We start from the raw sequence: 25,609 nt of genomic DNA, 5'->3' as shown, positions 1-25,609 counted from the left end.
TTTTTCTGACAATATGAACAGAAAGAAAACAGGACTGGGAAGTGCTGGAGGACTGAGGGTTAAAAGGGGAACTTCTCTGAACAGTCACTGTCATGTTCGTATCTGTGGGTCGCCTACAAGTTCCCACGAGGAAATAGGTAATATAGACAGCTGTTCTCCATGTTAACCATAGGGTCATATGGAGAGGTATGATGTAATCACATGTGACACTGACCGCACAAATGCAGTTTCATGATGACATAACTTGACGCAGTTTTGGCAGTTTGTTTCATTATAGACCTAAATACCAAGTAAGCCATGTGTTTCTAGCGAATAATCTCATGCTGAAAGTAAAACCAAGTTTTCCTGGCAGTTTATACCAGGTTTTTCTGAAGAATAATCTCAGAGTTTCCTAAGGAATAATTCTGAGTATTCCATAACAAGAAAAATTTTCCTAAAGATAAATTTGCCTAGTACCAAGTCTTCCCTAAAAAGTTCTTCTTAGGCATAATCCCAAATTTTCTAAACAAGTTATCCCAGGTTTTCCTCACAAACTATGACAAATTTTCCTGAAAATCCCATTTTTGTTGTGCTCCCCTAACAAATATTAGGTTTCCCTAATAATTCTGCCAATTATTAACAACAAATATCATTTTTTTCTTAAATATGTAAATTCATCCTCAGTTTGACAATTCTTTACGCTTAACTATTATCTTTCTTTCGGCACAACCAATACGTACACGATTAAAACTTAAAATAATTCATCCTGATGTGGCCCTCATGCCACCAGTTGATGATTGCTTCAGTATACTGATACAGGGGTTCTCAACCTTGGGGTTGGGACCCCATTGGGGGTCGCAAGACACTGAAAGGGGGTCTCCAGTTGCCCTAAAAAAAACAAGAAAACAAGAATATTTTTTGAATTACACTGTTGCCACTTTACACCAATTTCGACCATTTTTTACCCCTTTCCATGATTTTTTCCCACCAATTTTAACACATTTTTGACATTTCACACCTACTTGTCAGTTTTAAACTCTTTCCACCACTGTTTTCTGCCTATTTTTTTCCCTTCCAAACTAATTCTTGCCACATAAGCTTATGTTGTCTCTGCTGACCCATCATTGCTACTATTAACCCCTTTAAACCACGTTTTAAACCCAAATTTTACCCCATTTCACTATATGATATGCCCATTTTTGCTAGTTTAACCAATTTCAGCCACATTTAACTGCTTTTATGACAATTTTTGCCATTTTTGACCACTTTTTGCCATTTTTTATCAAATTTTTGCCCCTTCTAACCCATTTCTGCTACTTTTAAAATCCAATTTCACCAACTTTTCCTCAATTTTTTTACCATTATTAACCCATTGTAGCAAATCATTTTTATTCTTTATACCAAAGAGGATTTACATTTTTAAGGAGGCTATTTACTACACACAAAAAAAAAAAAAAAAAAAAAATTCTTTGATAAGATTGGTTATTTTTCAGGTTAAAAATGAAATATGGATATCACTGCTTAACTTTGTAATGGACCATGGTTTTGCTGACCTCCATGGACCCCCAGTTTGGCTGGGCTTCACAAGGCTCTCATTTATCCCCCTTTATGGACGGCCTTGTCTCCACATGACTATTCTAGTACTGTACTAATAGAAGTATTGTCAGGTTGAGGTAAAAAAAATTAAAAGAGGACCCAAGTGCAGATTAAACAAAATAAATTTGATTAACAAAAATCCGAGAAAATGTATAACAAAGCTTCAAGCGACGAAAATAACTAATCAGGAAACAAAAATTTCAGAGAACACATGGAAGACTTCACAGGGGGCAGAGACCACAGCACCTAAATACACAGGGAGTGATTGCAGACAGAGGGACAGGTGTGACTAACAAGGCACAGGTAAAACTATTGAGGGTAATCACAGTGAAGGGAAACTCAGGCAGGATGAAAACTGGAAACACACACAAGGGAATGCAACTACAAAATAAAACAGGGAACTTCCCAATACACAAGAACACTGGACAAGGAAGATATTCAAAACATAAGAAAAACTAGAAGGGGAGCAAGGAAACAAATACAAACACAGGTAGTTAAACTAGACATGAAACACAGGGGACCAGGAACAAATGCCAACACTCACAAACTACCAAAAGTACAAACTAGGAAAAAAATAAAAGAAACAGGAAACCTAAATACACATTAAAAGTAGAACCGTGAAAAATACACAGAATTAACACAGAAAAACACAAGAGAAGCTCAGAAACATAAATCAAAAACTATAACATGACAAGTATGTGATCTTAGTCAAGCTGCATATTATTATAATGTTTTCATTATCTTTTGCCTTGCACTGAAGTGAAATCTGTTAATGTTTAATATCAGTATATTTCTGTCCAGGCCTGCCACATTATCACAAATCCCATTTGCTAATGTAAGTTGGAAATGGCAAAAAATTCCCATATAAAATGTACCTATTTGTTAAGATCAATACAGAATTTCTTTTTGTCATTCATTTTGAGTAAAAACTGAGATTTATAAGTTAGAAAACAAGTAAGTAAAATCAGTTTTAGTAGAAACCTGTGTTGTTAGAGGTTGTTTGTGTTGTTCAGACAGTTGGGAACATCCTGTCATGGTCTGTGGGTTTTAGTTGAGCATTTTATTATTTTGCATTTAAGCACCACAGGACCTTTTGCACCGACCCCGCTAACATTGAGTAACCACCACATCCTTGCACAAGTTAACCATTGTTTTTAGGCCACATGACTTCTCAGAGTTTACTACAGCAAACAAACATTGTAAGGAATTTACAGCTGTGTGCTCCCTCTGGCTGTTCGTGTGTGTGCTCAGCGGCCAAAATGTGTTTAAGATGCGTGAAAGCTGCAGCAGTGCAGCTACAGATACAGAAACAGTACAGGAGACACAAAACAGGCTCAGTAACTTTATTTGCAACAGTTACATGAATACAAATCACTTGTAACAAAATGTACATTCATTAGTGTTGATTTTTACTCTAATATAGAAAAGATTTAAAATGTTTATGTCTGATGGCTTTGGCAGCTTCTTATGTGCTGTTAAATACATAAACATGTAAAATAATCTCTTTCTGATTTATCAGAAATACATATTTAATAATAATTATTCACAAAAGTCTCTCCTATACTTCCAGCAGAGGTCAGACTAGTAGCACTGATACAATCAGTAGACTGCAGTTCGAAAAGCACAGTTCAGTCTGCTGTTGTTGTTGTAGTTACTGAAGTTACAAGACTACTTGTTCAGTTTTAAAACAGCAGAGAATGAAATAAAGCAGCTTAGTTAAACTGTTTGCATCACTTAAACCTAAAGAGGCATTTTAAACTGGTTGCAACACAGACCAAATTTCAACATTGACCCTCTTTTGACCTATAAAAGCAACAAAATAACTGAGATAAAGACTGACTGTGTCGTTATCAATATTCCTGTTGCCTGGTTTTCCCCTTGAAATCCATCAAAATGACCATAGAGCTCATGTTTAGACCTAATTTACAAGCAAAGCCTTCATAGGCACACGCTGAACTCTGCAATGAAACAAAAAGAGGATCATTTACTGGCTGAGGAACAAAAAAAAAAATCTAAAATGGACACTAAAAAGGTGAGAACAGGGCAAAACTGGCATCAGCCATTCAACAAGCAAAAGGAAAAAGGGGATATGATTTTGCTCAGAACACATCCAGAATTAGCCCTCTTAATTCTTGGAAGTGTATCATTTAGCACAATAATCATATGAGCTAAATAATACATGATCTTTGCTACACAAGAAAGACCAGCTTGTCCAGAGAAGGAGTTAAAATCATCATGATAATTTTCATATGTGGTACTGGTTCAACTTTACATGCTTTTAGTGGCACTTTGTTTTCCATTTCGGTATATAGTGCATTTAGAAAGTATTGAAATTTAGCTCAGGACCCTCTCTTTTCTCTTCATCATTGCTGAGATGTTTCTACACCTTGATGGAGTCCACCTGTGGTAATTTGAATTGATAGGACATGTTTTGGAAGGCACACACCTCTCTGTGGAATGCATATCAGAGCAAAAACCAAGCCAAGGTCAAAGGAACTGCCTGCAGAGCTCAGAGAGGATTGTTGACATGCATTCTGGGAAAGCTACAAAAAATGTCTGCACTGAAGGTTCCCAAGAGCACCATAATTCTCAAATGGAAGAAGTTTGGCACAACCAGGACTCTTCCAAGAGCTGGTTTCCTGGTCAAACTGAGCAATCAAGGTAGAGGGGCCTCAGTAAGAGAGGTGACTAAGATCTGATGGTCACTCTAACTGAGCTCCAGAGATCCTGTGTGGAGATAGGGCAAAGTTCCAGAAAGACAACCATCACTGCAGCCCTCCACTGATCTGAGCTTTATGGCAGAGTAGCCAGACAGAAGCCTCTACTCTGTGCAAAATGCATGAAAGCCTACTTGGAGTTTGCAAAAAACTTTTTTTACCTTTGTCTCTATGGGATACTGAGAATATGAGAAGCATCAGGCTGCAATCACAAATTTTCAAACAAGTGTTGGGGGTTTAAATACTTTCTGAGTGCACTGTGTACTTCGATAGTACCTCCTCAATATAGGCTGGAGCATCATAGTGTGGTTGTGTGAAACTGCCATGATGTCCAACACACCAACAATGGAGGACATAGAGGTGAAAGTGTCACTGGTTCTCAGTTTGTAGTTTTTTCTCACGGCAAGGAAATCGGTTTTGCCTCAGAGATAATTGCAAGTAACAAGACAAAAACAGCTGAAAAGTACTGAGAGTTTGGGGAGTCACACAAAGCCATCGACTAGTTATAACTCTCTGAACAATCAGTGATCGATAGTGTCTTTACGTCACATTTTAGTATCAACTCAGCTTGCTTGACACCTCATCAGAGGTGATACCAAAAAGAACCAGGTACTTTTTTCAGTGGTAATTTTTCTAAAATGAGTAGAGTCAAGACAAGTCAAGTTGGTACAACATAGTGGAAAAGCATCAAAAGCTTCACATAGATACTTTCAAACGTGGCATGTCTAGTAGTTCCCAGTATAAAATCTTGACCCTTCAGAGCCTTAAAGACTCAAATTTAATCTGGCTGAACTGAATCCATCCTAACAGGTAACAGCTAATGCTCCCAGAGGGTTCTGGTATCAGTGACACTGAGTAAATATCTACAGACAGATTTCTGTACCTGCTTAAAGTTAAACTTTTTAGTCTTTTGTAGCTTCCTCCTTGCTGATGCTGGGATTGAAGTGTGATCAGTGTGTAGCATTGAGAGACTGGAGAGGTGGGAGATGGATTCCTGTAAGAACAGCAGACTTGTTGATGGGGCGAGCCCACTCTGGATACGTGTTCAAGTCAAACATGGCAACGCCCCACGTGTTCATGGCCAGAGCGACTGAAAGGACACCAAGGATGTTCATGACAAAGCCAGTTTTCACCTGAAAAGACAAACACAAACTCATGAGGAAAGTTAATGACTTACATCCATCCATTACCTACAGCACGTATCCTGTTCAGAGTAAACAACAAGTAATGAGCATGTCTTTGGAATGTGTGAGGAAGCTGGGCTACCTAGAGAGAACTCCACATAAAAAAGGCCCTGTCCAACAGGGATTTGAACCAGGGACCTTCTAGCTCTGAGGTGACTCTAACCATTGCCCTACAGTGCAGCCCAAGGCAATTATTTGAAGTATAATAGCATACTGTATTTCAGTATCTAGTTCAGATGTGATGATCTTACCATGTCTTTGACCATGAGATGTCCTGATGCGAAGGCGATGGAGTTTGGAGGAGTGGACACTGGCAGCATAAAGGCGTATGAACATCCGATTGTCGCAGGAATCATGAAGTAGAGAGGGTTCACCAAGACGTGGTTAGCCTAAATAAACAGAGTCAAAACAAATATCAGAATAAAACACATTGTTCCACCTTTACACCGCTGGCCTCTTCATTACAGAAAACTACTTTACAGAGATAAGAATAGTTTAAATCCTGGGAAGCAAATGAAAATCTTAAGGCATCCAAATATACTGATTATTTCAGGCTCCACTGCAGGGAAAATTACACCCAATAAGTAGAATCGTATGTTTGACGTAAAACAGGGAAGCTGTACACAAACTGCCTTGGGTTTCCTCCTTAATTAAAAATGTTGGTATTCTACATTAATAAGTTGTACAAACCAAAAGCCCAAAGCCATGCTTACAGCTCTGTGAGGCTTACTTTCCCTGATTGTGTTGTGTTCAAAATGAAAATACTTGGAGACAGTGGAATTAAACAGGTAGACTTTAACAGTGCTTTGCAAGGTGAGAGTTTTGAGGGTGGGCAAGGCACCAAAGAGAGAAGGGGGAGACAAAAATAATGCAACTTATAACTTATTTGTAAATATGGCATTTTAATATTTACTTGACTGTTTCATTTACCCATTGCATGGATGTATTTCACATTCATCTGGTAAAGCTCCCATACAAAGCATTTGGGAAGGGCAGGACTTTTCAAATAATTCTCAGAGGGTGATTGGATGAATGTTCTGTCTGCTACATTCAGTACAGTCCAATCAGAGCAACAAGAGCTAGAGAGGTCGTCAGACATATTCAGCTACAGTTGAAATTTGAAACCTGAGCACTGCTGTAATATATGAACGCTGGAGATCCTCGCTAAAGCTGATCTGGAGATGTTCAAAAACATCTTCTCTGCCAAGACAAGCTTTTAATGTGGCTCTTTGCTGTTGTATTAATAAATGAATATTGTCCATGGCCATTCTACAGCTACATCCGTGGTAATAGCTACCATTGCAGTAGCCATTCCTTACACCAGCAAACCCCATCCATGATGTTTTTAACTGGCATCGGCTATCAGTATAACTTGACCCCGGCAGTAGCTACCACCTCATTATACCCAAATATCCCTTATTGGTCCAAACTGTTGTTTGGATTGGAGCTTTTAAAGATGGATTTGCCTGATGACAGACTGGCAAATCCATCTGCTTTGCAAGCTTATTTTAATATAAACCAGTAAAAAGAGATATTGAATGAAATGAAGGAATAACATTATTTACTGTTAAAATCAGGAAACGTACTGTGAAAATATGTTTCTAATGTTTGATATTAGCCCTAATGTACAAGGAATTCAAGAAACTTTTCTAGAGGGGGCTTCCTGCCATACCTGACATGCTAGATCAATGGTTTTACATAAGATAATAAGTGTACGTTCACTCCGCAGTTAAAAGTGACCTAAATATAATTTTTTTTTTTTTTTTGCTCATATGTGACTTTTATTTTTTCTGACAGTGTGAACAGCACAAATCACATTAAATCTAACTTTTCTGAATCAGATTCAAGCCCCTTTCATATTTGGCTGTAAATCAGATATGTATGAACACAGTTAAATACATATACTGCAGCAAGCCACAAGAGGACAATTTAAATATTTAAGCCACATATTTCTGGGGCTGCCATGCCATTTGATGTGAATATGCTGCATCCTCATTGGTGAAAATCACATGAAGGTAAAAAATCATTGTTTTAATTCTCAGGCAGTGAAAAAATAAACTCTCAGTCCCCCCAACTGTTAAATTAACGCAGAAATCTGCTGCTGTAATCAAGAATGGCATTATGAGTATGTTTGTCATGCATCGTATTTGCTAAGAATGTTTAATAATAGTTGGATTTTTGTAAAACTGATCAAACATTAAGCCAATCTTTAAAAAAGATTTCAATCTCACATATTTTTACTGAAAAAAATATTTTACTGAAATATCTTTAGGGATCATAAAAGGAAAGAAAGAAAAGATACCCTCAATCCAGCAAAATATTTTTTCCCTCAGCACTTTTTCTGAATTTAATTGAGCTTCCAGGGGCCGGATGGGAAGCTGTAGGGGGCCTGACATAGCCAGGTGATGATTGGTGCTCTAGAACATTGGTTCCCAGCCTGGGGAGGCACCAAAATCTTTGAGGCGAGGCTTTACTTTGAGGCGAGGCTTTACCTTGAGGCGAGGCTTTACTTTGAGGCGAGGCTTCCAAAATTAGATTTGCAAATATTGACTAAAACAATAATGAAGCAGTTATTAAGTAGTTTATACAGACGTCTTTTGATGAGAAAAGCACGCATAGGCCTTTTATAGGGTGTTATCAGTGAAACAATTAAAATTTATCTTGATTTTTGAAGGCATTGTGTCACTTTTTCTTCTTCTTTGAGTCCTGGGGGGCTTTGCTTTTCTTAAGTACATTTATGGGGAGCTCTAAGGAAAAACGATGGGGAAACACTGCTCTAAGAAGCATGAATTCCTTAGCAAATCTTAATGACAATCCAAGAAGTTGGGACTTTATAAGTTAACTAATGGCCACAACGGTGAACCTTGTAATTACCAGAGGTAAGATATCAATAAAGCATGAGAGTCAACAGTTTTCTTCCACTTGGAATGGAGATTTTATTTTCATGGCAAACCACTGAGATGATGAGTTATTCAAAACAAATTAAGTATGAACTCATCACATTTTGACACATTTTTTGCCTACATCCAGAGTTGCTATAAAAGAGGTTTGGACTGTTCTGTCCAGGTTTTGAGGATCATCTCTTGATGCTTTACAGTAATAATACAACTAACTTGAAATGTATTCAATTTACTTAATTCACAAACTAAAAAATGGCATTTTGATACTTTTAAAATGATAATTGGCAGTGATAAGTTAATTAAAAGCAGTCCTAATATACTATCTACTTTCCTTTATGCCACTATATGTAAATGTTGTGCCTTTAAAAGGTGAATTGAACCGTCACATTTAGTTAATAGGTAATATTAGCAGAATGCATTTTGAATACAAGTGAAAACTAAGGACACAAAGCTTCCTATAGGTCCTGTTATTGATTCTCTGAATGGTTATTTTGCCATCACCTCCATTTCAAAGTACAAAAAGCTGAGATAATAATTACTAACAACAGCAGTTAATTTCCAACAGGCTACAAACTTCAGAACATCTATTGCAAGAGTTTAACAAGCTCACTACGCCTTAAGCTAACATGAAGGATGAGATCAGCAGAAATCATCAAACATCAAGTCCTGTTGAGTGAATTAGGCCGTTTTATCAGCAGGAACAGGCAGCTAAAAATACATTTATGTATGGAAATGTATTACTGTGATGAGGAGTCTTACCAGCTCAGCAATGACTGGCAAAAATATGATAATTGTGGCGGTGTTGCTGGCAAACTCTGTGAAAGAGGCCAAGAAAGCAGTGATCAGCATCACAGCTGCAGCAGGAGGGACCTCGGCCAAAGGCTGGAGGTGGCCTCCGATCCACGAGGCCAGTCCGGACTCCTGCCAAGAGCCACAAGATCGGGGTGAAGTGTCAGAGATCAAATCCAAACATAATAAAGCAAAGTGGAAGACAGAACCAAACAGAGCAGCAGTGAGGAGGAACGAGAAGAGATAAAGCTACAACACAGACTAATGACACGTAAACTTATGAATTAGAGTAGAGTGACAAATCCTGCATTAGGAGGGAGGTCAATTAAGTCAATTAACACTTCCCTGAAGTGCATCTTGTTAGCCTATATAAGGACAGTACACACCAGTACACACTATGTCTCTATAAAACAGGCAAACTAGTGTATATCGATATGCTTACCTCACAACCTTTAGCCATCGCGAAGCCTCCTCCGAGTAGCAAGATGATATTCCAGGGAACAGAGTCCTGAGCTTTCTTCCACGATAACAGAGGGACGTAAGGAGTGTTTGCAGCTGAGGGGAAATATTTACAGAGATGAAGTATCCAAGTTTTCAAGTTTATGATATTTCATGTAATTTAACACACTTATAAAACGTGGACTTGGAAATATTCATAATATATAACACATATTCATAGGCCCCCACAGCAGTTGTTTCTGATAGATTTAGGGTTCATGCTACCTCTATTTTATGCTGTTTAGTTTAGAAATTCATGAGGTCATGTACAGGAAAGGTTTGGCCCAACATTGGAACACTTCTCCAGGTCCACTGTGGCTCAGTAGTCGATCATTTCTCAACTGGAAGGTCAGGGCTTCGATCCCCAGCTCCTGTAGACATGCTGATGTGTCTTCAGGCAAGAAACCCCAATTTGTTCACATCACTGCATGCGTGTGTGGATGTGTATGGATGTGTATTAATGGGATTAGTTAATACTGTTGGCTACCGACATAGCTTCACCATCAGTGTGTGAATGTGAAGCAAATAGAGACAAGTCTGTTTGTGTGTAAACACCACACAGAGGAAACAGAGACAAGACGACAAAGGTGAAAACCTAGATTAACATTTACTGTAGCTCTTTTAGATCCTGCACATGGCTGAAAACTGAAGTCCATGGGCACTGCTGTTTCTGAAAATTTCATTCAACATTACACTAGTAATAACCAGGATAAACATGACCCTATTGGAAGGCACTGTGTCCATAGCCGATGTTTTTGTCACCATGCTTGAAGCACTCGAGGTTGAAAACTGTTCATCTTTTAGAACAGTGCTGTGCTCATCAGTGTCGCTCCTCCCTCACTTGCCAATCAAAATCAAGAAGGGCATCTGGCAATATCGCAAGAGAAACCGATCTGACTTGTCCTTTTTTGTCTTTTTTTGGAGGGTAGTTTTCATGTCTGCAGCTGCTGCCTGAGTCAAGGCAGGATTCCTTTACATTGTCAGCACGTCTTCTGCGTAATATTTCCTTAAAATATGGAAATATGAAGAGCATAGTGCTATTTTGGAACTTTAGATTCTATGAGGAATGCAGGATTCATTTCTGTAGCGTAGCAACAATAAGCGCCGTCAAGAAGCACTCTGGAATCGAGGTTACAGACACAGGCCTTTATTTTTGGCATCCTAACAGTTACCTTAACTCTAACCATAATCAGAAGTTATTTACAATTTTATTTTGAGAGTTTTAGTGTGTATTCCTGTCTGACAGAGACAGAGATGAATGGTGGCTTTTTTGGCTTTTAATGCTTGATGCTTTTTAAAATGCAATGAAATACAATACTTCCCCCAAAATAAACTGAAGTGAAGTTGTCCTTTTCTTTCATCCAATGTTTTAATCTGTTTGACTGCATTAGAGTAATACAAAACCAGGACAAAACTCATGTTTGTGCCCACCGTAAACTGATTTTAACTCTGATGTAGTCAGCATTTTACCCTGATAGGCTAAGCTACAACTCCAGAGTGTTTTCTTTAATAATTATATTCTAAAAGACAAATGAACCCTGTGAACGTCTTTTTTTGTCTGCATCCTGTGGTTTATTTGACCAGCTGAACATAATATACACAATCGTGCAGACGTGTCGTCGACACACAAAACATGTGCATACAGTTTGTGCACACGCTCACACAAACATGCACTTGCACAACAAAAACCCCAAAGTGTGACAGCATAGTTCTAAGAGATTATTCTAATCAGAGAAACAGAGGAACTGTAGTTTGAGCTCCACAGACTCTCTAATCTACATTATTAACATTCCTCAGCTTATTTTCAGCATTTTGCAATCACTGAACTCAGACTGACTTTGAATCTTTTACTAATATTTGGTGATCAGTATCATTTGCTCACATTTTTCTTATCCTAACAAGCTGTAGTCTAGTTTGATCCACTGATTCACCTCTTTGACAGTTGTTATGACTCAACTCTGGTGATGGTAATGGCTGGAGGCGTGCTGTTTTTTGGTTGTAGTCCAGTCTTCAGTTCCCCTTCCAAGTTTTCACACATGTCCGCTCTGACTCAAACTTTGATTGATTAGATTTTGAAGGTCAAAGATGTAGGTCACTGGGCCTCACGTTCACATAAACCACCCCAGCCCTCCACTCGACTCACCTCTGTACTTTCACTTTCTAGCTATTGTTTACCTTACAGAGGCATATAACCTCCAGGCGGTGTCCTAATTTATTTATGTCATGACCTTAATTTTCTAATTACACCCTGAGAAAATGATAAGATAAGGATCTCAACTGATCAGACAACTGGGTCTGGTCAATGACTTATTAACAGGTGATAAGAAAACCACTCACCTTTAGGGTCAAACCACCAGCTCAGAGAGGGTTTCTGAGAGGGGAAGAAGAACAATATAGACACAATGATAACACCGGTGACGGCGTCTGAGACGTACCTGCAGACGACAAAAAGAGGAAATGATTAACAGAGACAGATGTGACCATGTTATGTTTTCATCAAATCCGCCTCTCTTACCCTTTTTTAAACAACACGGACCAGCCGGTGACGAATTTGGGATCCCTCGTGAACAGGAGAACAGCAAAGATAATAAAAAAGAAGGAGATTGCTCCCTCTGCAAAACTGAAATTGAGCATTACAGGTTAAAGAAGTTAAAAGATGTGTGACATACATGCAGTCATTCGCTCTGTAATGCATGAGATTTGAAGACATACACGAGTCCTCACTTTATGGACCCTAGTTTTCTGTAATCCTCCTCTATAAGAGCCTTTGCTCTGGCCTCTGCTTTGGCTCTGCGGTCGTTTTTCTTGAAGCACAATCTGCATCGGACAAAAACATGTAGGACAGAAAAGAAGAGACACAAAATAGAATCGTAGTGATTTATAGCTTTTTAATGCATGGTGGTGCAGTCAGTAATGTCATCCTTTTAATCATTGTTAATTGCAGCAGGAAAGCAAATATCTGACACTTTGTTACCGTGTATTCAATCCGCCATAGAGAAATGAGATCCAGAGCCATCCCAAAAAAAGGAAGAGAAGCATGAGTGGGAATGCAAACGCAAACCAGGAGCCAAAGTTGATGAGGTCACACTCTGGAAAGTAGCTGATAAGCGAAGAAACATTTTAAACCAATGGGGGAAAATGTTTTGGGACATTTCACTGTTTTACTGCAATATAAAATAGTTACCTTTTCAGCTGTCCAATCAGGATGAGGTTTGGTGCCGTGCCAGTCAGTGTGGCGGTGCCTCCGATACTGGCAGCATAGGGAATACAGATCAAGAATCCTTTCCACACTTTCAGCTGATACTGAGCCTCTGATTGGCTCTCTTCAGCTGTCATCGGCTCAGTCTGCTCCTTTCCATCTGGCCTTTTGAAATTTTAGGAGACATTTGCGAGTTTTTATTAAAATTTTGTACATAAATTAACACTGTCAGAGTTTGGGAGCAAGCAAAAAAGAACAAAGCAGGCATCAACAAAATGACCCCAATACTTTTGGAGGATGGGAGAAAGAAGAGATCAATTCTGCTCTCAGGTCTGTAAAATAAGTTCAAGTTTTCAGTAAGAAGGCCATCAGCTTAGCAACTAGCCCTGCCCTGCCCAAGTTAGCATAGTGCACTAACCAGCAAAGATCTCTAGTTAACACGTGAAAGATATATTGTCCATGTGAGAAATTAAGCCTAGTGTTAGTTCGTGCAGGACATGGAAGTCATGTGACCAGCCGTGATCAGCTGATGGACAACTGATCCCAATTATCGCCTCACAGCTCCCACAGCCAATCACAGCTGTTTCTCTCAACACAGTGGTCCATTAAAATACGACGTCCTTCTCACTTATCACTGCCTGCATTAATGCTGATGCACCATGCTGCTGCTGGCAAAGCTTAACCTCCTCCACCCCAGCCTCCTCCTTTATAGTATAAAGCTTGTTGCACCATCATATTCAGATTCATGATACTATCAATTAATTGCTTCTGAACTGTGTTATTGTGTTCACTATGTATTGTTATTAATCTATCCATCTATATGGGGGTTTCTAGCCATGCACTCCATGGAAAGTCAAAGCATGCTGCTTGACTAACCCAGGGAGCATCTTTTGAGCAGAGCCTTCTCTGCCAAGTAAAACTTTAAATCCATTTTACAATAAAATGGTAAAATGTGTGACGCGAGTGTCCCTGACTGATGTAGGGAAAACAAGTTAAATATATGCTGAAGATTAAGCTTGTCTTCAAACAGAGTCAGTGCAATGTACTATTGATTTCCACCAGTAAACGGATTGTCGATTTTTGTTTCTTCTCTTTTTTTTATTATTGTATGTTAATGTGATGGCAGATTTAACTTATTTCTAAATATCATTATTGGTAATTAATTTTTTACAAACCACACCAGCATAACACAATTACATTTTCTTACCCGTCTATTGACAGTATTTGTTTTTCCGAGGGCACTGAGGGCAGTGAATGCAGCTTCACAGAATGACCTGAAACAAAACAGCAGAGTTTGTGTCACCTTCCCATGCAGCCATGACGTAAAAGAAACTCAGTGTAGTATAAACAAACATCAAATCAAGTGTTCGAACAGCTCAACATCCAGCTCCAGAACAATGAATCAATCACTGTTTCTATATTGAATAACTTCTATATCAGAGACTGTGTTTTGGAAAAAATGTACAAAGTTCATGTTTTGGATCACATATTAAACTGTCATGCAATGTTAAAACAACACAGCAGCATGTCTGCTGTCTGAGCACTGACTTCCTTCAAGTTTAGACACCTAAAACCAACATAAAGCATTTTTTGTCTTAGGATCACAGAAAAGGCTGTAAACAAAACAGTGATGCTTGATTATATCAAAGAAATTCATCTATTTATTACTATTTCAAAGCATTGAGATTGGCAATATGTCTTTGTTTGAGGCCTTAAATGAACCACTTGCACAAGAAGGTACAAAACATGACTCCCCTGTTCTGATGCTGGTGAAAACTGCAAGATACCAGCCCCTACTTAGTTGTAAGTTTTAACCAAGGTGAAGCAATGATGCAAACACTGATCATTATGCTGTTGAAAGGACGTCTAGAGAGTGGTATCTGAGACAATAATCTCATCATCAAAATGTTTGGTTAGAAAGGTCATATTCTCAGTAACTTAGTGGCTTAACAGTGGAGTGTACATAAGAAAGTTGCCATTTCCTGGTACTTGCATGTAAGCTTCATTTTTATAAGTTGGAGAAAAAATTATCTGGAAATAGATTAGACACAGAGCAACATTATCAATCATTTGGGCAAACATTTCTTGCAATCTGATTCAACCAATTCCCTTTAACCTCTGTTTTTGTTCTCTACCTATATAAGCTACAATCTATATCTGTCAACAGCAGTTTATTCAAATTTAATTCATGTACTTTATTTTTGAAAATTCAAGCTACTAAGAATAGTCTAACCTCAATGACTAAAAATAATGACTAAAAGGTGCACAGTGAACCAGGAAGTCCTTTTCCAATCATTTTCAGCACAAGATCCCCACAGGCAGGACTTCGCTGACTGAATGGGTAACTTCATGCATGGTGCAAACATGTCTAATGCCCAACCTATTCTGGGAAAAGTCTGTTTTTTCTTACAGTGCTGTTATGCTCTTAACAGAGGTGTCAAGTAACGAAGTACAAATACTTCGTTACCTTGCTCAAGTAGAAATTTTGGGTATCTATATTTTACTGACGTAATTATTTTTCAGCCTACATTTTACTTCTACTCCTTACACTTTCATGCAATTATCTGTACTTTCTACTCCCTACATTTTAAAAATAGCCTCGTTACTCCTATTTAATTTCAGCTTGTTTTCATTCTGGCTTGTCATTGTTCAAAAAAACACAACCCCCCACCCCCCAAAAAAACCTATCCGGATAAATCACGCCATCCAGATAGAGTGAATTTGATTGTGGTTGGATGAGAAGTATAAACATAATACCATTCTGACTCCCTATTGGTTTGTACGTGATCCATCGCACCTGCGCACATGGCACAAATCACGTCACACTCTAGCAAGAAAATAGCAGACGTATGTAGCCTAGTACAAAGATGTCAGTGGCAGAGACTCGAGAGAACTCAAGCAAAATGTCCCAACCAAGCACCAGCTAGGAGGTTGGTAGCCAGGAAGACCATAAAACACATGTTAATGCTTAGTAGTACACATATATGGTTCTTGAATGTATCTGCATTGTACTAAAATGCATCAATGCAGCTGAAACAGGTGCAGCCCAAATTTTTCAACATTAACATTTTAATATAACATTATAGCCACTGTTGCCTTTAGAAAAATGTTTTTTGGGGAGGTGGGGTAGTGCACTATAGGCCCCTGTGGTGCACTATAGGCCCCTGTGGCACGGCCTAAGCTTTTGTCCTTAATGGCATTTTTCCCCCCTTACAGTACTTTTACTTTTATACTTTAAGTAGTTTTGAAACCAGTACTTTTACACTTTTACTTGAGTAAAAGGCTTGAGTTGATACTTCAACTTCTACAGGAGTCTTTTTAAACCCTAGTATCTATACTTCTACCTGAGTAATGAATGTGAGTACTTTTGACACCTCTGGCTCTTAATATTGGCTACCACAAGTCAGCCATGCAAACTGATGTGCAGCAAAAAGCAAGCACTTTGCCGGTTTCATTCAGTTAACCCCACAACATCTCATGAGAACAGAACTATAATTATCTCTTTAACTATGTAAGTATAATATACAGTGGTTATGTATATATTGTCTCCTTATTCTGTAAATTACTGTACAATTTTATGCTGTTGAATATTGTACATTTCATGAACTGTTCACTCAAAGGCCCAACTACAGACAAGAGTCAGAAATTAGCAACCGCTATAAACTCTCTGTGCAGCACATCAGCTTCATGCTCTGCAATGAAACTATGTTAAACTGCAAAGTACCGTTTATGATATCTCCTTCTGTGTCCTCTGTTGTCTTGCATTTCTTTTTCAGGGTCTCCAGGTCTCCAAACAGACTCTCCAGGATGGCGTTAGCAATAGGAAGCATCATGGCGGTTGTGGCCGTGTTACTGAGCCACATGGACAGGAAGGACGAGGTCAGCATCATTCCCAGTATCAGCCTGGAAAAAATACATTCAGTAAACAAATCAGCCCAGGAACATAAAGTCTAAAGACAGAGGTCTTTACCATTGGCAACAACAACTGTATAAAATCAATATTTGACCAGAATATGTTTTATTCCTTTTTTTGTTTTTTTGCTGTGATAAATGAAAATTTTTCTCACCATGCTGGCTTCACTCCAACAATAGTAAGGACCTTCAGGGCTATTCTGCGATGAAGACCCCACTCTTCAATGGACGAGGCCATCACCAACCCACTGAGGAAGAGAAAGTTGGTTTCCAGGAAGTACTGAGGGCAGACTTTTTTGGAGGGAAGGATTCCCAGCGTTGGAAAGAGGCAGACGGGAAGCATTGCGGTGACGGCCAGAGGAAGAGCCTCTGTGCACCAAAACATAGCCATCAGCACCACCACATAAAGACATTTTCCCTCCTAAAAGATAAGCAACATGTGGTCAGTAATGATCAAGAAAGTCTAAAAAATTATCATTATAATGACAACAACATCATGCATGCCACATAGGTGAGGTTATTCAGTATGTTTTAGGTGAAATAACTTTCAACATGAATTGTCTTAAAATAACTACTGTGTTCAAGAGGAAGGAAAAGAAAGTAGTTATGTTAATGTTAAAGCCTCTGGAAGTATGGCTGCATACATGTCATCACTGTACTGATGTGCAACACAGCATTACAACAACATTACAATGACACTGCCTCTGGTAAACTATAATATATGGCTGCAAAACAGCTTTGTCTGTCAACACTTAGCCTCAATCTTCAATATTTGATTAAAACTTTGTTATAATAAACATTGACCTTTGACTACATGGGCTACTGTGGATTTAGGTCTAAAAGGCTCTAAGCATTAATATTTAAATCTGTATGAACAGGACGTATATTTGCTCTAGTTATTAGAGAAACATGGTCAAATCTGCCCTTTATTAGGGCTAAATGTGCAAGAAAACATGATGCTACTCAATTATAGTAACAGCCTTGCTTAAACATGTTATGCTTAATTTTTCTTTAAAGTAGCAGCATAAAAACACATTTGCTGAGACAATGATTTGTAATAGTGAGAACCTCCCCTTGCTCTGTGTGGCACCGGTTGATCTGATCTGCTGCAAAAATTAAGGTAGCAAAGCATCCTGGCTGAAAGCCCTGAAGTGCTCTCTGTACAGATGTCATAAAAGAGTCAAGCGGGAAGGTGGAAAGAGAAAGTAAAAGTACAAGAGGCCTGACAAAGATGAATCCAAGCAGAGGTGGAGAGGGTAAAAGCATACTGTAAACCCAACAGTGAAAGATTGTTAAAAAGATAGAGTTGTGTTAACTTAGAAATCAAAAATAGCTATTCCAGTTCTACTATGCTAAGTTCACAGAACAAATTTTAGTTTTTAAAACAACCCACAGTCACTCTAGGTATTTTTTGCAATTGTGTTCAAATTATTTCACAATGATTTCTTAATCTGCAGATTTCTCCCAGAATGCCTTTGGACATTACTTTTGCACCATGAGTGAAGTTAATGACTGAGTTAGAGATGTCCTGACTGTGGGCACCACCTCTAACGTGACAAGGAAAAGTTACTGAATTCTGTGGGGGGTGTATTTTTTCCAACCTTTCAGTCTCTTACTGTAAGACCAAACTGTTGAAGGTTAATGATTGTGGTAACATTAAAACAGCTTTTCAGTCCTGTGCTTCTAAATTGATAGGTTGCAACTTTGAATTTCAAAGGTAAAATATTATGGAAAATATGCTTTTTCAGGTTTTTCTAGCAAAAGTATTTATTCCTGGCCTGTCCACAATCCCCCCAAAGAATCAGAAAAAATCCATTCCCTCCCCTCCTCTCTTTCTCCACATTTCAGAAAATGTGTGCTGAGACAAGTAGCTCTAAGATTTTCTCCTCATGATGTCAAATGGGGAGTTTGCCCCGCCCCTGGTTCGTTTGGCCCTCCCTGTTTGGAAGAAAGTCCTGCCCTCCTCTCCTGATCCATTAAGCCACATTTCCTGAGAGGGGTGGGGTCAGACCGCTCGTTAACATTTAAAGCCACAGACACAGAAACAGTTTGTTCTGAGCAGGGCTGAAACAGAGAGGTTTATAGACATGCAAAACTCAAATACTGTGTGTTTTTTCAACAACAAATTTCACGGGCATGTTTTGGGAGCCTCTGAGACCGATACAAAATGAAACGAAGCCTGCAAGTTAGTTCTGCCAGTAATCTCGAGCACAAACATTTACACCTGACATGCATCTTAATCAAATCACATGACTCACATCCTCCTAAACTATTGGGCTATTTAAGCTGCAAGATTTCCTTTCTCTTCCTCTGCTGCATCGCTGCGCCAGGATTACAACTTTGGATAGGCCCGCCAGATTCTGGATGGACCTTTTGATTTAAAACTTTAGCTGTCCCTCTTTCATATAGAAAAAGTCCAACAGCCTACTATTTAAAGAAATTGCTGATCCACCATTCTTGCATGATCCACCTAAACACATAACTGCACACACACACACACACACACATAGACACACACTCACATGTTTATACACACTTCTACACACACAAGAACATAGCTCTTCACACCTTCATATTTAGATCCCCCATTCATAATAAGCTCCTGTCTGTCTTTGTCTTGTCTTGTTTCCACTGTTTGTATTGTTTGAATAGCAAATATGTTGTCCCTCACCTGTCTTTCTTTCTTTTTTTTTTTTTTTTGCATCACTCAATTTAAAAAAAAAGAAAGAAAGAAATAGCTGGAGATTTTTGAATCATTTAACCTATGATAGAGACAGACTCTTGTTTATGTGACATCTAACAAATTATTAATTATTGGTGCAAGTAAAGCAGGCAGTTTTGTGGCCTGTATAAAGTATATATTATTTCATTTTCCTGCTAAGCTAAAGGCATAAATACATTCTCAGATGACTGTTCTATGACTTCTATGTTAGAAAATTCTACCTTCTTGATGATTAGGATGACTAAGAAAAAAGAGGTGGTTTTAAAACCTTAGGACATTTTCTGACTTAACCTGCCAGACTTAAATCCCTCTCCTTCACATGTGTGTCTCTCTCTGTCTCTAATGGATCATCTGATGATCTGAGACATGTGTGCGCATGAGCGCACCTGCGCTAGTTTTACAAGCATAATGTATCCTGATATGATCAGTTATGACTTCACACCTGACATCATAAATCTGCATGTTTTAAAAGGAAACTGCATTTTAGGTTTAAATGGCATTTATATGTTTATATTATATAAAGTATAAACAAGAAAAGCACCCACTCCCTGGGCAGACGGCGCTCCCCAGGGTGTGGGTGCTCCAGGCATTGATATAATTTTGCAAAATAAAAATCAGGTTTGAATTATCTTAAGATACTCTAACATATCAAATGCTTCTTTAAAGTCAATTAAGTAACAAACAAGCAAGTATATTTAACTTGCATGGCCCATTTGAATTTTTATTGTCCAGAATGGGCGTCATGGTTTAACTGGTGTTGAACTGGTGACATTCCTTAGGCATTAAACTTTGCCACATTAATCGCTACTAGGAAATGGGTTTTTATTGTCAAACTACCTTTTAAAGATAAATTTCAGAAAATATGTGACTTGCAGATGCCTGTGTAAATAAAGTGAATGCTGGTGTCTCATTAAGTGTAATTTATGGCTTTGCCAACACTGGCTTGTAGAATTACTCTCTAAAAACTAGGCATTTGTTCTAAAATTATGTTTATGATGTTAGAACAGGGATTAAATATTAATCAATTAAATATTTTGAGGCTCATGTCATGGTCGAATGAAGATTTTGGAGGTACCCAAAGATTCCAAAGTCTCAAAGTGGACCATATGCACAGACATTTGGGAAAGACCGGCCTAAGAAATACTGAACATGTTGAATGCAAACAAAGGTATTCTAACTCTAATCCACATCTGAATTACTAATCCAGAGTTAAAGTCGCTAAATATTGTGGAAAATGCTGCACTACACTGCTAGTGCTGTGTATCTAAAATATTTAAAATAAAAAAATAAATATTTATGTAACAATAAATATAACTGGTTGGCGCTTTCCTGCTAATGCGGTGTCTTTAATTTTGAAAAAGTATTTTAGGAACCATGCTGAAATTGGTGTTAATAAATAAAATAATAGTAATTACTAAGCCTTTTAATAAAAGATGCAAAGTAATTTGTGGAAAGATTATGCTTCAGTGATGATTCTGCAGAGTAATCCGTGAAAGATGTAACTTGGTTCAGCTGATGCCTATTGTTCTACTGCATGCTGTTAGTCAAGCATCTATGATTTACGCATAATGACAGAGCATGTACAGTGCTACCGATACATTTGCAAAGGCTATTCAGAGCTTGAGCATTTAAGTGTCTATTAAAGGCTTATCAGTACAGAGCTGAAATATGCAAATGAAATATCTCAGCCTAATAATTGAACAGCTTTTACTAACTGCCAATGGTGCAACCTCTCACTAAAATGCAAGACTAACATTGACTCATGAGATGCAAATATTGGTTTAATCTGTTTGAATTAAGGAGACCTGTCTAAGTCATGCATGGTATCAAGCAATGCTGGCAGATCTAGCTTAAAATAAACCATGTCACTGCAGCCCTGAGCTTCTCAAAATTTTAATCTAGGTTGAAACTCAACTTTTAAATGAGTGAAGTGTCATGAAACAATTACAGAGTACTTTGATGGTACTCTGATGCATCAGTTGGTGTCTTAAGCTATGGCCGCTATCACTCTCCTCCTATTTAAGGTTAGCAGCAGTTGCACATAATACTTTTTTTGCATCACTCTACTGAGTCATTCACTCCTCCATGGGTTTGTCTCTTGACAGAAAACTGAAGAGTCAGCACTAAAAATGTCCTTCCGAGTTATAACGAACACATTTCCACAAGCAGTCTTCTTACTGCTTGTCTAAACGTGTCTGTTGTTGACACCTCAGTTGCCTTTGTTGGTCGTGCACCTTAAAAAATTTGACCATGTGAGTGTGCTCCTCTTTTGCCTTGTTTCGTTGAATTAATCTCTAAAAGGTTGCCTTGTAGAGTAAAATATGTTCCTTTTCTTTTAATAAGAATTGTATTTTTTTCTAACTGTAGTGGGCTGGGGAATAAATTTGAACTCTAATGAAATTACTGAGTCGTCACTTTTATAGTTTTGGTTCAATATATTTCCTTTTTGTGCTTTTTTGTCTTTTTTTTGATGCAGTTTAAAATGTTGTAAAGTATAATGCCTCCCTTAAAACATACTTGAGTAAAGGCAGAATTACAGATTTTAAAAACTAATCAAAAACACAACAAGAAGTCTTCTAAATTGTTTGGAATAATGTGAATTCAAGGGATACTGGGTCACGTACAAAAGAATATTAATTGTACCACAGCTGCTTTGCTTTTGCTTGAAATTTAAGTCCTCTCATTGATTATTTACAGTACTTTGCAGAACTTTTAGACATGTTTGAGTCAAAAAATGTGGCTGAGGACAGAGGCACAGATGTGGTGAGTAACCCCACCTGAAGGCATCATTGTACAGGAAGAAGTATCAACACGACCCTGGTTGTGCTCTGGATGTCTTTGCATAGTACAAGGGGCATGGGAAAATCATCCTGCCCTTGATGTGTCTTATAGGGCACATTGAGGGGTGGATGTGGCAAGTATGCACGGTTTATGGTGTTGTCAGGACGGATAGTCGGGTTGCCACAAGCCCCTGGTTCTGCTGTGGATGGCCCAAGGGCCAAGGGTCAAACAGCCCAGAAAAAAAAATTCTGTCAGGAATGGCCTTGCAGAAAGGTTGCGCCCCACGCATGCAGACAGCCCAGGTCCAAGTTCAGCCTGTGGCTTCTTTACTGCCTGTCTATCCTCACTCTCTCATCCCTGTTTCGACTCTACCCACTGCCCCCCTCTCTGAATAAAAGCATAAAAAAAGCCCAAAATATATCTTAAGAAAATGAGTTGAGTCCTTAGAGCCCTACATGCCTAAAACTTGTGCACATGACTGCATGCAATTTTTTTTTTTTAGATTTAAGACTGTTTGTGTTTGACCATAAATTAATCACGAGTCTGCATGGTGCCTTTCCAAACACAGTTGGTGCCCTTTCTTTGCCCTTGCTCCACAGAAAATCTACAAACATCACTGCAAGATCATGCATAAAATACAGAGGTACAACAAAGTTAAGAAACGGTGTAGTTTTGGCATGGAAATATTTCCATACTACTAGGGCTGCTACAGGCAATGATTTATGAAAGCAAGTTATGTGGCATATGTGCTGTAGTGATTACTGATATGCCATCAGAACCAATTATTGGAAGAGAAGATCGCTATCTAAAACAATACTTGACTTATTTGACATTTTAATATGTTTCATAAAGGTTCTTCTATAAATCTAAAATGTTCATGTTATCAAATAAAAAGCATTTGAAATAGTTTCTTCATCACTGATACATGTTACTAATGTACTAATGCTATTTGCTTTTGACACAGCAATACAAATACAAACCATGAATTAAAATTTTCTGCCTTTGTATACACCAAAGGTTCCCAAAAGTCCTGTTTATCTTTACTTTAAACAATTTTCATCCATTCTTTACGAATCTAAAATTTTAGAAAAAGTACATCTAAAATCATATGATAGAAAATTAACTCACCTTTTCTGGCAGAGTAAAGAGTAAAGGCAGGAACAGGAGAGGAGTGAGCAGCACGACCAGCTGTTTACGGGCACACCACAGCTTCTTGGGCACAGCTGATACATTCATCCTCACGCTGAAGTGTTTCTGCCTTTAGAGAAAAAGAGCTCCAGACTGGCTGAGGGGAACACTCAGGGATCACTTTGAAGCCTCTGGCTGAGTTCAGAGAAGATTAACTACGCGCCCTGATACAGTTTAACTCCTCATAGGGTGGTGTCAAATAGTTAAGAGGGACAGGCTGCCTGTCTGTCTGTCTGTCTGTCTGTCAGCTTTCCCAGCAGCACGTCTGCCCCCACGTGAAGGACTGATGCATCTTTAAGGCAGAGAAGTGGAAATGACCTCTGTACAGCTCATGCATGCTAACAGGCTGCTCACTGCACCACTTGATTGTTTTTTATTGAACCAGCTTGGTTGGTTGAACTGTCTTTGTTTGCCAAACTTTTTTTCTTTGATAACTTGGTGGAGGTAAAAGTAAAGCTTAACTCTTCAATAGTTTCACCTCAATTGAGAGAGTTGGATGGCAATGATTGCTGCTAATGTTACCTCCGCCAAGGAGGTTATGTGATTGACAGGGTTTGTTAGTTAGTTAGTTTGTTTGTTTGTCAGCAACATAACTCAAAAAGTCATGGATGGATTTTCATGAAATTTTCAGGAAATGTCAGAAATGGCATAAGGAAGAACTGATTAGATTTTGGGAGTGATCCGGATCACCGTCTGGATCCAGGAATTTTTTAAAGGCTTCTTTACTATTGGGAGATAATGGCGGAGGTCTGCACTCTCCGAGTGCTTTTCTAGTTTTTAACTGTGTTCCACTTCCTGTCTATTAACTTTAATTTTTTCATTTTAATGTAATCTTTACATGATAGCATATGGGAGAATGCTCTCAATTGACATCTCAAGATTAAATACAGGTTGAATAGATGAACAGAAAGACATTATGCACATGCCAGTAAATACTGCGGTACACTGATTTTAAAATGTGTAGTCCATCAAAGATTCCACTTTTAAAAACTACACAATTTCTGACAACTGTTGAGATAAACTTGAGGAGTATCAACATTGCACAACTTACACATGAAACATTATTGAATGGATGACCAAATACGATTAAATATTTACTAATGGTCTCGTGATAAGACTAAAGTTTACAGCCATACTCACAGCTCTGTTATAGGCCTACCTGTGGGAACAGTGCTAATGCTCTAAGCCAGGGGTGTCCAAACTATGGGGGCCAAATGTGGCCCGCAGTCCATTTTTGATCGGCCTGCAGCAAATTCTGAAAATAAAATGAAATATGGCCCACCTTAGATAATCAAGCTTGGCTCAGCTGTATTGTACTTTTTAGTTTCAGCACTAGGCAGTGCTGTCATGTTGATTCTATAAACAAACATTTTGACAAGAAATCTTGATTAATAATGTCCTGATGGATTGTTTCAGCAAATAGCAGCACCAATAGCATTTCAGGGGCAGAGCCAGTAGTAGCCAGGGCCAAACAGGGCCCCTGAAATCTGATTGGTTCCCCTTCATCCTGCTAAGCATGTATTGACTTACATTAGATTAGTCTTACTTACTTAAATATCCTCAATGCGAGGAATATGAAAGTGGCCCCACCTGTCTTATATATTTCTATATGTGGCCCTCAGTGGAAAAAGTTTGGACACCCCTACTCTAAGCTATGTGCTCATATTTGCTTGTTAACACGCTCGCAATAGACTAACATGGCAGGTAATGTTTACCATGTTTATTATCTTGGTTTAGCTTGTTAAGCCTGTTAACCTTCATATAACCTCTCAGCATGAAACCCATCCAGTGTCTGAGCCAAACTTCTGCTCATCTGTTGCCCACAAGAGAAGATAAAACAGTAAAGGCACAGATAACAACAAAAAAAAAAGCAAGAGCTGTTAGCATTTATACAAAAGCAACTATTTCAAAACAGAAAATCGTAAACTACTTCAAACATTACATAGAAAATTCCTGACATATTTAAAGACAATAATATATATATCATAGGAAAAAAACGCAACTGACACAAAATATTTGACTTAGCTTTTCTCTTTCTCTCTCCGTTTTGGAGGAAAATGAAAAGGTCCCTGCATCCCAGTCTATCACATGGCACATCACTGGAAAGCCCAAGACGTCCTCTTTAAAATACAACTGGGATTGTT

At 38.4% G+C, this 25,609-nt stretch overlaps 1 protein-coding gene across 1 annotated transcript; it reads right to left on the bottom strand.

Annotated features, from left to right (window-relative positions):
• Positions 1–4,569: 4,569 nt before the first annotated feature.
• On the bottom strand, positions 4,570–23,513 carry slc13a3 (solute carrier family 13 member 3). The gene is made up of 13 exons (XM_041799740.1): positions 23,406–23,513; positions 16,930–17,195; positions 16,587–16,765; positions 14,070–14,136; positions 12,848–13,027; positions 12,638–12,763; positions 12,388–12,480; positions 12,179–12,283; positions 12,001–12,098; positions 9,608–9,720; positions 9,136–9,297; positions 5,728–5,865; positions 4,570–5,425 (listed from the first exon to the last, which is right to left on the bottom strand). The coding sequence occupies exons 1-13, from the start codon at positions 23,511–23,513 to the stop codon at positions 5,243–5,245; spliced, it is 1,818 nt and encodes a 605-aa protein (XP_041655674.1). The 3' UTR covers positions 4,570–5,242.
• Between the last annotated feature and the right edge of the window lie 2,096 nt (positions 23,514–25,609).

This window comes from Cheilinus undulatus, linkage group 11, assembly GCF_018320785.1.
Source record: "Cheilinus undulatus linkage group 11, ASM1832078v1, whole genome shotgun sequence".
In the NCBI taxonomy this organism is placed as follows: Eukaryota; Metazoa; Chordata; class Actinopteri; order Labriformes; family Labridae; genus Cheilinus; species Cheilinus undulatus.
This window is presented reverse-complemented; position numbering and strand designations above follow the sequence as displayed.

Bases quoted from the DNA above. Each gene is read 5' to 3' on its own strand.
- slc13a3 (XM_041799740.1), bottom strand. From the start codon at position 23,513: ATGAATGTATCAGCTGTGCCCAAGAAGCTGTGGTGTGCCCGTAAACAG. The intron at 17,196-23,405 runs GTGAGTTAATTT...CTTATCTTTTAG, and splicing joins TCTTTACTCTGCCAGAAAAG to GAGGGAAAATGTCTTTATGT. The intron at 9,721-12,000 runs GTGAGTGGTTTT...ATTTCCCCTCAG, and splicing joins CTGGTGGTTTGACCCTAAAG to CTGCAAACACTCCTTACGTC.